This window comes from Loxodonta africana, chromosome 22 (assembly GCF_030014295.1).
Source record: "Loxodonta africana isolate mLoxAfr1 chromosome 22, mLoxAfr1.hap2, whole genome shotgun sequence".
Classification (NCBI taxonomy): Eukaryota; Metazoa; Chordata; class Mammalia; order Proboscidea; family Elephantidae; genus Loxodonta; species Loxodonta africana.
Genome location: NC_087363.1, coordinates 64,712,064 through 64,723,080, shown reverse-complemented (window position 1 = coordinate 64,723,080; position 11,017 = coordinate 64,712,064). Strand labels below are relative to the sequence as shown.

Genomic DNA, 11,017 nt, shown 5'->3' with positions numbered 1-11,017 from the left:
TGAGTGCCACCTCTCACTGGTTCCGGAGGGTTGAGCAGACTGTCAACTTCTCCATCTCTCCCAATGTGGAAAATGTGTCCCGAGTGCCTCTGCTTGCCTCATCATGCACGCCAGCCAACTTAGTCTGCAGAGTGCCAGTTCTCACCAGGTCAGGTCTGGCAACTCTTTGCTGCTTCTGAAACTGTCTCTCCCTCCCCCTGCCACTCAGTTTGATTCCTCAACTTTGCCTTTGATATTCAGGGCTCCTAGATTGTCATATATAATTGACTCATTTGTTTTTTGAGGTCTTTCTTGGAAGAGGGACAAGAAGCGTCTGACTCCTCTGCCATCTTAGGTCCACCTCCCCTTGCCTCCCTTTTATAAGGACTCTTGTGATTACATCAAGCCCACCCAGACAATCCAGTATAATCTCCCACCTCAAGATCCTTAAGTTAATCACATTTACAAAGTCCCTTTTGCCACATAAGTAACATACGGATTCCAAGGATTAGGACATCATGTTGGGGGTATTATTGTCTAGCACATCCATTCTGGCCAACTATTGCAGTACCATTATAGTTCCATTAGTCAGCACTAGGAGATGTAGTTTTTTCTCCCTTCCTCTCTTCCTCTTTCAAAATTTAGATTTTAATTTTTTTGAATAGGTTATATTCACATGATTAAAAACTAACCCCATTCCTGTCCTCAGCCACCCATTTCTTCTCATAATCTATAGGTAACAATTTTTTATTAGTTTCTGGTGTATCATTATAGGGTTTTTACAAGCATATATGTATATATTAATTTATATATATAAATATATATAAATACATACTTATTATGTGTATTTTCTCCCCTATTTTCTTATGCAGAAGTTAGTATATTCTATTGTTCTGTACCTGTTTTTTTTTTTTTTTTTTTTTACTTAATAAATATTGAAGAACTCTCCATGTAAGTAAGTCAAGAGCAACTGCATATTTCTCTCTTGATCACTTAGTACTGTGGTGTATGGCCGGGCCATAGTTTAGCCAGCTGGACTCTCGTGTAGATGGACATTGGGTTGTTTCTATCTTTTGGTATTACAAGTAATGCTGCAGTGAATAACCTTGTACGCATATTTTTAGTGTGTATAGGTGGAGCTCTGGGATAAATTCCTGGAAGTAAGTTTAGTGTTTCAAAGGGCAAACACATGGTAATTTTGGTAGATCTCCCAGCTTTCTTGTGCCTGTACCACTTTGCGTGTTCAGCAGCAATACAACGAGTCTTCCCACAGCTTCCCCAGAGGGGGTGGTCAACCTTTTTTTTTTTTTTTTGTAACCAATTTGATAGGCAAATACGAGTGTTTCAGTGATCTGCACTTTAGGTAGTAGTGGAATCTCTTCTGGGCTGCAGTGGACCAGGTGTGAGTGAAGCCTCAGATCATGTGACTGTACGTCTGTGCACTCATGTCCCTCACTCCACCTACCTACCACCCCAACCCCTAGAAGCAGCTCACAGCATGGTCAAAAGGGTTTACTGTTAGTCCTAAGGACAAAGGTTCCCTGGTGGGAGTTGGGTCAGGTACTCTTCACACTGGCCTATAGGTGCCATTGTAGCTAAAAGGCGGAGGCATCAAACAGCCCCCTGCCTCCTCAGGAACCCAGCGCTGAACATGGTTAGAGTCTTTGTCCTGGGGCCACACGATCGTGGTGTCTCTGGATGCCAAGGATGGGTCCTCTGGGAAGAAGTTGAAGGGCCTCAACAGGAAGCCCACAGAGTTTCCAGGTGTGGCTGTGTTGGGGATGTCCTCTGAGTGGGGGATGTGGAGGAAGCCCACTGTCACCCAGGCCACTAGGTCCTGTGGGAGAAAGGGAGTGAGCAGGTGTGGCAGTTCAGAAAGGAGGAGAAGGGAGCTATCTTCAATGGGGATGGTGCTGAGCCCTGACCACTAGAGGCTGCTGGGGCCCTTGGGCATTTTTGGAGCCTGGTGACAAAGTGGTTCAGAGCTATGGCTGCTAACCAAAAGGTCAGCAGCTCAAATTCACCAGCTGCTCCTTGGAAACCCCATGGGGCAGTTCTACTCTCTCCTATAGTGTGGCTATGAGTCAGAATCGACTCCACGGCAACGGGTTTGGTTTTTTTGGTTTGAGGCATTTTTTATCATGTTGAGAACCTTTCTGCAATCCCTCAAGCCCAGTTGCAGAGGTGGGAAGCTCTGTAATGACTTCCAGACGTAGTCTCCCCACCCAACCCAGGGTAAGGTCAAGTCCAGGCAGAGGGCGGCTTGGACTCCCTCTTGGTGAGGGTGGTCTTGGGGCTGGGCCTGGAAGGAGGCAGGGCCAGAGTTGGGCAGGGCTGGAGGCAAGGTCAGTACCTCATTTTCAATGTTCTCATTGTTTCGAAGAAATTCTTCAAAGACCACAGGTGGGTCCCAGGGGTCATTCTGGTTGTAGATGCTGCTGCTGTGTAGCTCCGACTCCCGATACTTGGTCACTGCTAGGGGGTACCTGCCAGGGCAGAGGGGAAGCCAGGTGGCTTTAGGTTGGGGGGCATGGGGCTCCTAGCCTCTCTCAGGGGACATCTTCAGGGTCAATGATGGGGGAAAGTTACTGCCTTCCCAAAATGAGAGATTGTATCCTTGGACCCAATGAGTTGGCCACTGTCAGCAGAGGCTCAGGGTGCTCGGCATGGGGTCCTTCACCCCGTTCCCCAAGTGCACAGGCATGCACACACGAATGCAAACACAGGCACACACAAATAGACACACACACAGTCACACACACACGGGCAGAGACACAGGCACACATACACAGACACATAAACAAAGACACACACACGGACATGCATTCTGTCTGAGGGGAGCCCTTGCTCCCACCCCCAGCTCACCTGGCCCAGGTGAGAGCCCGCTCCTCCTGACAGCCTGGGAGCAGCACTTGGCTGGCCATAGAATTGATCTGCACTCGGTAGCTGCGCTTGTGGCCCCAGGGGTTCTTCTTGGGGCTGGTGAAGAGCAGGTACTTGGGCAGGGCCCGCCCAAAGCGAAAGGCAGCCTGGCGCTCACAGGGGAGATGTGTCTGCTCCAGAGTGGGCTGTACCAGGTAGTGTCCTGGGCTCCAGGGGTTAGTGATGTTTTGTAGCTTCATCCCTAGTGTCTGGAAGCTATTTTTGGTGCCTGGAGGAGTGCAGGAAAAAGGAGAATGAGGATCAAGCTCCCGATCTGAAATGCTCTCATTCTGCACTGGGATCTCCATCCTGAACCACGTACAAAGACAACCACAGCCAGTGACAAAGAGAATGTTTTGGGGGGCATGCACTGAGCTGGGTGTGGGGCAGAAGGGGCTAAAAGCCCAGAGGAACTGGAAGGTCGTATGTTGTCAGGGCAGCTACGACGATTCTGCTGTGACTCTGGGTGGGTCCTCAAGGAACTAGCCCCAAGCTGAATGGCTGTGGCTGTATCCTCAAGAGAGAGCAGCTCCCAGGCCAGAGAGATGGGGTAGAGGACCCCTCTGGGCCCAACAGGGAGAATAGGTGGCTTTGTTATGTCAAGTATGTCACGTATGTCACGCTACACTCTCTACAGGGACACAATCCAAGAGACAGGATGAGGGTCCCCACCCAGAGCACTAGTCAGCTATGGTTCGTACACTTCTGGACATTATCCCACAGTCCTAGTACACATTTCTATTTAATCCTCCTCTTTATAGCATCACTGAGGGCAGTGGTGACTCAGTGGTGGAATTCCTGACTTCCATGCGGGACAGCTGGGTTCAAGTCCTGACCAGTGCACCGGAAGCACAGCCACCACCTGTCTGTCAGTGGAGCCTTGTGTGTTGCTGTGACGGTGAACAGGCTTCAGTGGGGCTTCCAGACTAAGATGGACTAGGAAGAAAGGCCTAGCAATCTACTTTCAACAGTTAGCCAATGGAAACTGTGTGGACCACAATAGTCCAATCTGCATCTGATCATGGGGATGACTCAGGACAGGACAGTGTTTTTTGTTCCATTGTATATGGGGTTGTCACAAGTCAGGGCTGACTCAACAGCAGTTAACAACATTATAGGGTCAGCAGCCCTGGGTGAGGACACGGTTCACATCAGCACAACTGGGGTAAAAAGCTGGCACTATTAACTATCACCGCTTTTCAGGGCACAACAGCTTGTAGCAATGCAGGTTTTGCAAAGCAGGCTGGGCAAGTGCTCATGGTTTTTTGCCCCAGGAGAGCCTTAGCGCCATCTCCTGTGAAGGCTGCCTGACTGGCAGGGTCCCATTCTGCTCCTAGCCCGAGTCCTACCTGCCACGTCCAGGTCTACGCGGTAATGCACCAGGTGGGTGTGCATGTTGCCAGCCAGGTGGGTGTGTAGGCGCATGCCGTGGTGGAGCCCCTCAGGGGTGTAGAAGGTGGCATGGATGTAGCCAGTGGCATGCATCTTGGCTTCCATTACTCCATTGGGGTAGAAGATGAAATCCCAAATGTAATCATAATTGTAGACTGTGGAAGTGGTTCGCAGCACCAGCACCTGGCCCTTCAGCCCTGCATAGAAGTTGAAGCCTCCTCTGAAGTCAGAATCAAAGTGCCGCCTAAGGGGCACCCCTGTGGGCATCTCGAAGAGGCAGAGGGCGTGGGGGTAGTGTACTGGGCCATCAGCATCGTAATAGTGGAGGGCGTCCAGGTAGGTGGCTGTATCCGGGCAGTCGATGCCTGGGGCTAGCTCATGGCTGAGCCTGCCCAGGCCCCAGCCCACGTCCATGTACTTGGTCTGCATGCCTGCTGGTGTGTGTCCTCCATATAGAGCCACTGCCTCCTGTATGCTCACTTCGTAGGCCACACGCTCCCCTCCGAAGCGCACATCCAGGACCTGTAGCCCAGAGGAGGAGCGCAGCCGGAAGGCGAAGCTCCAGTCCCCGTAGAGCACAGCATTGCCCTCTAGCTGGTAGCGGCGGCCTTGGGGCTGAACCAGGCGGGGCCCATTCACGGTGCTGGATGTGGAGAAGGTCCCACGGGGCCTGTAGGAGGAGAAGAGTGGGGTGTCCTCGCTGCCCCGCAGTGGTGGGTCCTCCAGAACCACGACCTCTACCTCCCCATCGCCATACTTGCGGGCCAGTTCTTCTGGGCTCCTGTAGAACTTTCCATTGTACCAGACTTGCTCTACCACCCAGTCATTGGCATCTTGGCTCCCGTGGTCCACAAGCAGCTCCAGCCCAGTGGGGTGCAAGAAAAAGCCTTCCACATCTCGCTGCAGGATAAGCCAGGATCGGCGCTCGCCAGAAGCCAGGCCGCGGGGGGCCACGTCGGTAAAGGTTAGGCACCGGTCTCCACAATGTCGGAAGGAGAAGCCTGTTGTATCAAGGAAGAACTGGTGCAGGGGCTTGGTGGCTTCCTGTAGCATGTGGTTCAGGAGGGCATACTCGGCAGTGGAGACGGGCCTGGACGCCCAGGATGGGCGGTGCCCCAGCCTGGGGGGCAGCACTCGCATATAGGAGGGTGATGGTAGGGGTCCCACTGCAAACTCAGTGATGTTGGGCTTCTCCTGGGCTCCAAAGAAGATGACAACGTGGGCTTCCCGGACCGGACGCCTTTTACCTTCATCCAGAAACCTCAGCACATGTTGCTTCTTGGGCAGCAGCATCTCAATGAGGAAGATGGAGTTCTTGGCCATGGTCAAGGCTTTGGCGGGCTTCAGCGACAGGTCCCTCTGGGACCAAAGGAATTTGTGCACAGCCTTCAGCTCCTCTGCGCTCAGGTCCTTGAACACCCCAGCCTTGCTGCCCAGGGAACTTTGAGAGGGCTCAGCCTCCGCCAGGGTCTGCAGTGCCAGGATCCCGACTATGGCCCAGCCAAGCAGCAGGGCCTCTTGACCCATTGTCCTGGAATGTGGTAGAGGGCATGGGGTTAGTTGTGCTATAGGAAGAAATGGACCTCCACCAGGCTGGGGCTTTGAGTACAGTGTCCCTTAGCCCTATGGTTTCCTGCAGACCTAGCTTCTCCCTCCCCCACTCCAAGTTGAATCAGTCCATTTGCAATGGTGCTAGTCTATTCCAACCCATGGCTCTGAGGGCTGTGCCTGCCGTCTCCTTGCTGACTTGGAAACTAATCCTCTGTGGCCTTGTGGATTTTCTTACCAATGTAAGCCCCCTCACGTCCCCTTTTCTGCACATTTTCTTATCCTGGCCAGACCTTGCACTCTTCTCTTCACCTTAGCACACTGCAGCCAGTGTGTGAGGGGTCAGAGCGGCCCTGAGCCCCTGCCCCATCCACAGGCACCCAGTGTGTATTCTGTTGGGCAGAGGCAGAGAGTGGGTAAACTGCAAAACTAACTTCTGATGAAACAAAATATCTTTTATATAGACACACTTTGAAGTTTATTGTAGACATTAAAAGCATAGGCTCTGGACTGGGCTGCCTGGGTGTCATGGATTGAATTGTGTTCCCCCAAAATATGTGTCAACTTGGTTAGACTATGACTCCCAGTATGGTGGGCTTGTCCTCCATTTTTTATTGTAATTTTATGTTAAAAAGTGTTAGAGTGGGATTGTAACACCCTTGTCAAGGTCACATCCCTGATCCAATGTACAGGGAGTTTTGTCAAGAGATAAAAAGGAAAGGGAAGCAAGCAGAGAAGGGGGACCTCATACCACCAAGAAAGCAGTGCCTGGAGCAGAGCATGTCCATTGGACCCATTCTTGCGTGAAGAAGCTCCTAGTCCAGGGAAAGATTGATGACAAGGACCTCCCTCCAGAGCTGACAGAGAATGCATTCCCCTGGAGCCTACTAGACTGTGATAGAATAAATTTCTCTTTGTTAAAGCTATCCACTTGTGGTATTTCTGTTATACCAGCACTAGATGACCAAGACACTGAGTTTGAACCCCTGGAGATCACACTGCACTAGCTGGGTGACCTTGGGCAAGTTACGTAAACTCTCCGGGCCTCAATATCTTCTCAACTGTGCAATGGAAATAATGACAATGGTGCCTACCTCCTAGGGTTGTTGAGAGAATTAAATTAGATAATAAATGTAAGTGTTTAGAACAACGCCTACCTAAGCAGTAAATAATGTCAGTTACTCCTGTTCTTTTTAAATAAGTCATGCGGATACAACCTGTCGATGCCAGCACATTTAATATTTTAAGTGATGTAGAAGAGTTCCACTTCAATCAGGCTGCAGACCTGTGGCTTTGAGGGTGCAGGCACTGGAGTTGTCCTGCCCAGCTGCTTTGGCTCCTGCAGCGGGCACTCGGGGTATGGTGTCTTGACCATCCTTAGCCTACTAGGAGAGCATGTCCAGCTGTGCCACCCAGGTGGTAATTCAGGGGAGACACCCTTTCCCATTCATTCTGGGGGTAGGTCTCCTCTTCACCTCATACCCTCGTCTCTGCAACTGCCTGTAAAACCCCCTATGTGGAGCCTAGGGTTCAGACTCCTGGGAAGCTGGGATGCCTTGGTGGCACCATGATGCCCTCCTCATGCAGGGTGGGCCACCCTCAGGTGCCCCCTGACTCTGTGTGCAGCTTGGGAGACACTCCTCCACCTAAGATTAGTGGGGTTTGTGGAGACTCAAGACTGACCTGAGTGCTGCCTGCCACTCAATGATCCCCCTGCCTCAACTTTGCTTTTCACTCGTACGGGCAGTGCTGAGGTCGGCCACCTGACTGACCAGCTACACCTGTAAGGGGTTGAAAGGGCTCTGAGAGGTCCCTGCCTTCATCGATAATCACCCTTTGCTCCCCAAATTAGAGCACCTGGGGATAAACCTTGAGGAAACACTCTTTCCTACCCAAACGGAGGGATGCAGGATGCTTACATATGCCCAGATCTCAGCGGTGTCTGCTCAGCCCCCACTTCTAGCACGGCTGGTGCCCACCTGCAGGAGAGGCTTTGGGCATACAGGGCCTGAGGTGCATCTCGCCAGACTTGGCCACACAGTTGTATCAGATATGACTGAGATGTAGAAGCCCTTCACTTCTGGGGCATTTCCTGGGCTGGAAGGAGAGCCTTCCACCAGGGATGCTTTTGTTCTGGCTTCTGGTTTTTCAAAAATGTGCTTCACATGTCACATACCTGATTCACAAATGTTGGGAACTGACAAATTAAACGTTGTATTTGATTTGTACCTAGTGTGCATTTCTTGACATGGAGATCCGTGAAAGGTGTTGGGTGGGTCTGTGCTGTCACCTGCGAGCTGTGGCTTCTCCTTCACAGGGTTTCTGTCCTGGTGATGTAAGCACCTGTCCTGAGCTCCAGTGTGGCTCTGGTTTCATTTCTGGGACAGGAGCCATCCTGGGACCTCCCTCTGTCTGCTCTGCGGCTGGTGGGAAGGCCAGGGACCTCGTACTCTTTCACTCTCCGGAACCCAGCCTGGGCACAGCAGGCAGGACTGGCTGTGGGAGGACCCAGAACCAGCATTTCTGCTGGGTGCGGCCTAAGATCCTGGGCTTAGGCTGAGGTCTTATCTTACTATTAATTTTCGGCTGGGCTCTGTTTTATAACCTCTTATCCCGAAACTTCTTTCTGCTTTCCTAGGAAGGAAGGAGATGAGGCAAAGACCCATGGTTCTAAGTCTAGATGGGACCTGTGACCACTTCCCTGGCTGGACCCCACAAGACCCAGGTGTGAGTGAGGTGTACAGTGGGTGAGGTAATGTGGCATTGAGCCATGAAGGAAAAGGAAACACAAAGCAGGTGTGACCTCTCGTCTCCCACATCCCTACGTTAGCCCCTCATCTCGCTCAGCGGTTTTATGCCCACTCCTCACTGCAAAGGGAAAGCCCAAAGCCTCCGCAATTCCTTCAAGCTCGTGCCCCTTGCTCCCTGGCCCTCCCCCTCTTGGTTGTTAGGTTCTGCCCTCCTCTCTCTGCTCCCTTTTTTCCCTTGGCCCTCCCCCTTCCCACTCAGCCCCCTTGCTGTCTCTCCCAGGTGTCCCGTCAGAAAGTACCTGTGTGCTCTGCTCCAAGTGTGCCTCTGCTGCCAGTCCTTGTCCCTGCTCTGTCGTTGACTGGTCTTCTTGCAGCTATATGGGTTTATTGGACCCTGCCCTGGGAGGGAGGGACAGGGTGAGGCATGGGCCGATTGAGGTGGGGACCTGTGGTTCAGTGGGTTCCACACGGTGAGGGCAGCATTATGAGGAAATGCCTGGGGCTCTGGTGGCTGCAGCCTGGGGGGCTCCTGTTTCCCTTTCAGGTGTCCAAGTTCTATATACCCTGTCCCTTCCCCAGTTGGCACCATTCACAACAGTCCTTGTGTTCTCTGCTCAGAGCTGGACCTGCATCATCCCTTAAAGTAGCTGGTGAGCTTCTGTGGATAGAGTTAAAACCTGTTGCTGTTGAGTCGATTCTGACTCATAGCAACCCTACAGGACAGAGTAGAACTGCCCCATAAGGTCTCAAAGGAGCGGCTGGTGGATTTGAACAGCTGACCTTTTGGTTAGCAGTAGACCTCTTAAACACTGCACTGCCAGGGCTCCATGAGCAGAGATAAGGACAGGGGAAATTTACCAGCAGGTCACCTGAAGCAGACGTACAGTCACAGGTGGGGCTGATGGGGACTGACAGCAACATCAAGAACAGACTTTGACTTTATGTTGAAGGGGGAGCCAGAGACAGATTATTTTGGGTGAGAGATGCCACAGAATTGAGACTCCAGAAGAAATCTCATTAATCATCTATGGTCAGGGGTGCTGAGGTCATGGCCCACAGGGAGAAGAAGGGAGGAAAGGCCCAAGTGGCGCCTGGCCAGGGAGGGGCATATGAATGAGGCTGCCTAGTTAGGTGGGAAGGGCAACATGGCCCAAGAGGGAGTGCCTGTTGGGGGAAGAGCAGAGTGGGAACAGTGCCCGCTGGAGAACCGGCTGAGGATTGCACATTGTCCTGTGATGATGTGGATTTTGAATATCTTACCACAAAGATTACTTCAGTGTTTATTGGCAACTGCATGAAGGCAGAAAAGAGAACACCATTAATCAGTTTAGTACTTGTTCACAATTGCAAAAGGGCATAGTAAGAACAAAATAAGAGACAGAATGAATTATAAAACACAACATGGTTACGCAAATGAAAACACAGGCACACAAAGTAGCCTGATCCATTTTCAAGAGCAGATTCAAATAGGCATCAAACACATTGGAATGGTTGCGGTGGGGATGGGAGTGAGGAATACAGATAAACAGATAAATAAGAGATAAAAAAGATGAGAGAGGCCTTGCTTCAGTCAGTGGTGATAATGTCCATGCACTGAGGTATAGGTTTACCTCCAAAAAGATCAGGTGTCTCCGGGGAAGGGAATTAGCTTTAAATGCTAGAATGATGATTGATGCAATGGCCAAGCTGAGATCTTTCCCTCTGATTGGTCTGGAGGACTGTTGTTGTTGTTGTTGTTAGGAGCCATCGAGTTGGTTCCAACTCATAGCGTCCCTATGTACCACATAACAAAACACTTCCCGGTCCTGCGTCGTGCTCACAATCATTGTTATGCTTGAGCCAATTGTTGCAGCCACTGTCTTAATCCATCTTGTTGAGGATCTTCCTCTTGTTCGCTGACCCTGTACTTTACCAAGCATGATGTCCTTCTCCAGGGACTGATCCCTCCTGACATGTCCAAAGTATGTAAGATGCAGTCTTGCCATTCATGCTTTCTAAGCAGCATTCTGGTTGTGCTTCTTCCAAGACAGATTTGTTCATTCTTTTGGCAGTCCATGGTTGTCATGGATTGAATTATGTCCCCACAAAAATGTGTGTATCAACTTGGTAAGGCCATGATTCCCAGTATCATGTTGCTGTCCTCCATTTTGTGATTGTAGTTTTATGTTAAGAGGATTAGGGTGGGATTGTAATACCACCCTTACCCAGGTCACATCCCTGATTCAATGTAAAGAGTTTCCCTGGTCTGTGGCCCGCACCACCTTTTATCTCTCAAGAGATAAAAGGGAAAGGAAAGCAAGCAGAGAGTTGGGGACCTCATATCACCAAGAAGGCAGCACCAGGAGCACAGTGCTTCCTTTGGACACGGGGTCCCTGCACCTGAGAAGCTCCTCGACCAGGGGAAGATTGAAGACAAGGACCTTCCT

At 51.0% G+C, this 11,017-nt stretch overlaps 1 protein-coding gene across 1 annotated transcript; it reads right to left on the bottom strand.

Annotated features, from left to right (window-relative positions):
• Positions 1 to 1,546: 1,546 nt before the first annotated feature.
• Positions 1,547 to 6,115, bottom strand: AOC1 (amine oxidase copper containing 1). Its single transcript, XM_003410008.3, has 4 exons — positions 4,251 to 6,115; positions 2,845 to 3,130; positions 2,333 to 2,465; positions 1,547 to 1,816 (listed from the first exon to the last, which is right to left on the bottom strand). Exons 1-4 carry the CDS (start codon positions 5,818 to 5,820, stop codon positions 1,547 to 1,549), a joined length of 2,259 nt encoding a protein of 752 aa, XP_003410056.1. The 5' UTR covers positions 5,821 to 6,115.
• Positions 6,116 to 11,017: the final 4,902 nt, after the last annotated feature.

What these genes read in the sequence shown, in the direction of transcription:
- AOC1 (XM_003410008.3), bottom strand. Translation starts at nt 5,820, where the DNA reads ATGGGTCAAGAGGCCCTGCTGCTTGGCTGGGCCATAGTCGGGATCCTG. An exon ending in CGTAGACCTGGACGTGGCAG is followed by an intron (nt 3,131 to 4,250) that starts GTAGGACTCGGG and finishes GCACTCCTCCAG; the next exon opens with GCACCAAAAATAGCTTCCAG. An exon ending in ATGAGAACATTGAAAATGAG is followed by an intron (nt 1,817 to 2,332) that starts GTACTGACCTTG and finishes TTTCTCCCACAG; the next exon opens with GACCTAGTGGCCTGGGTGAC.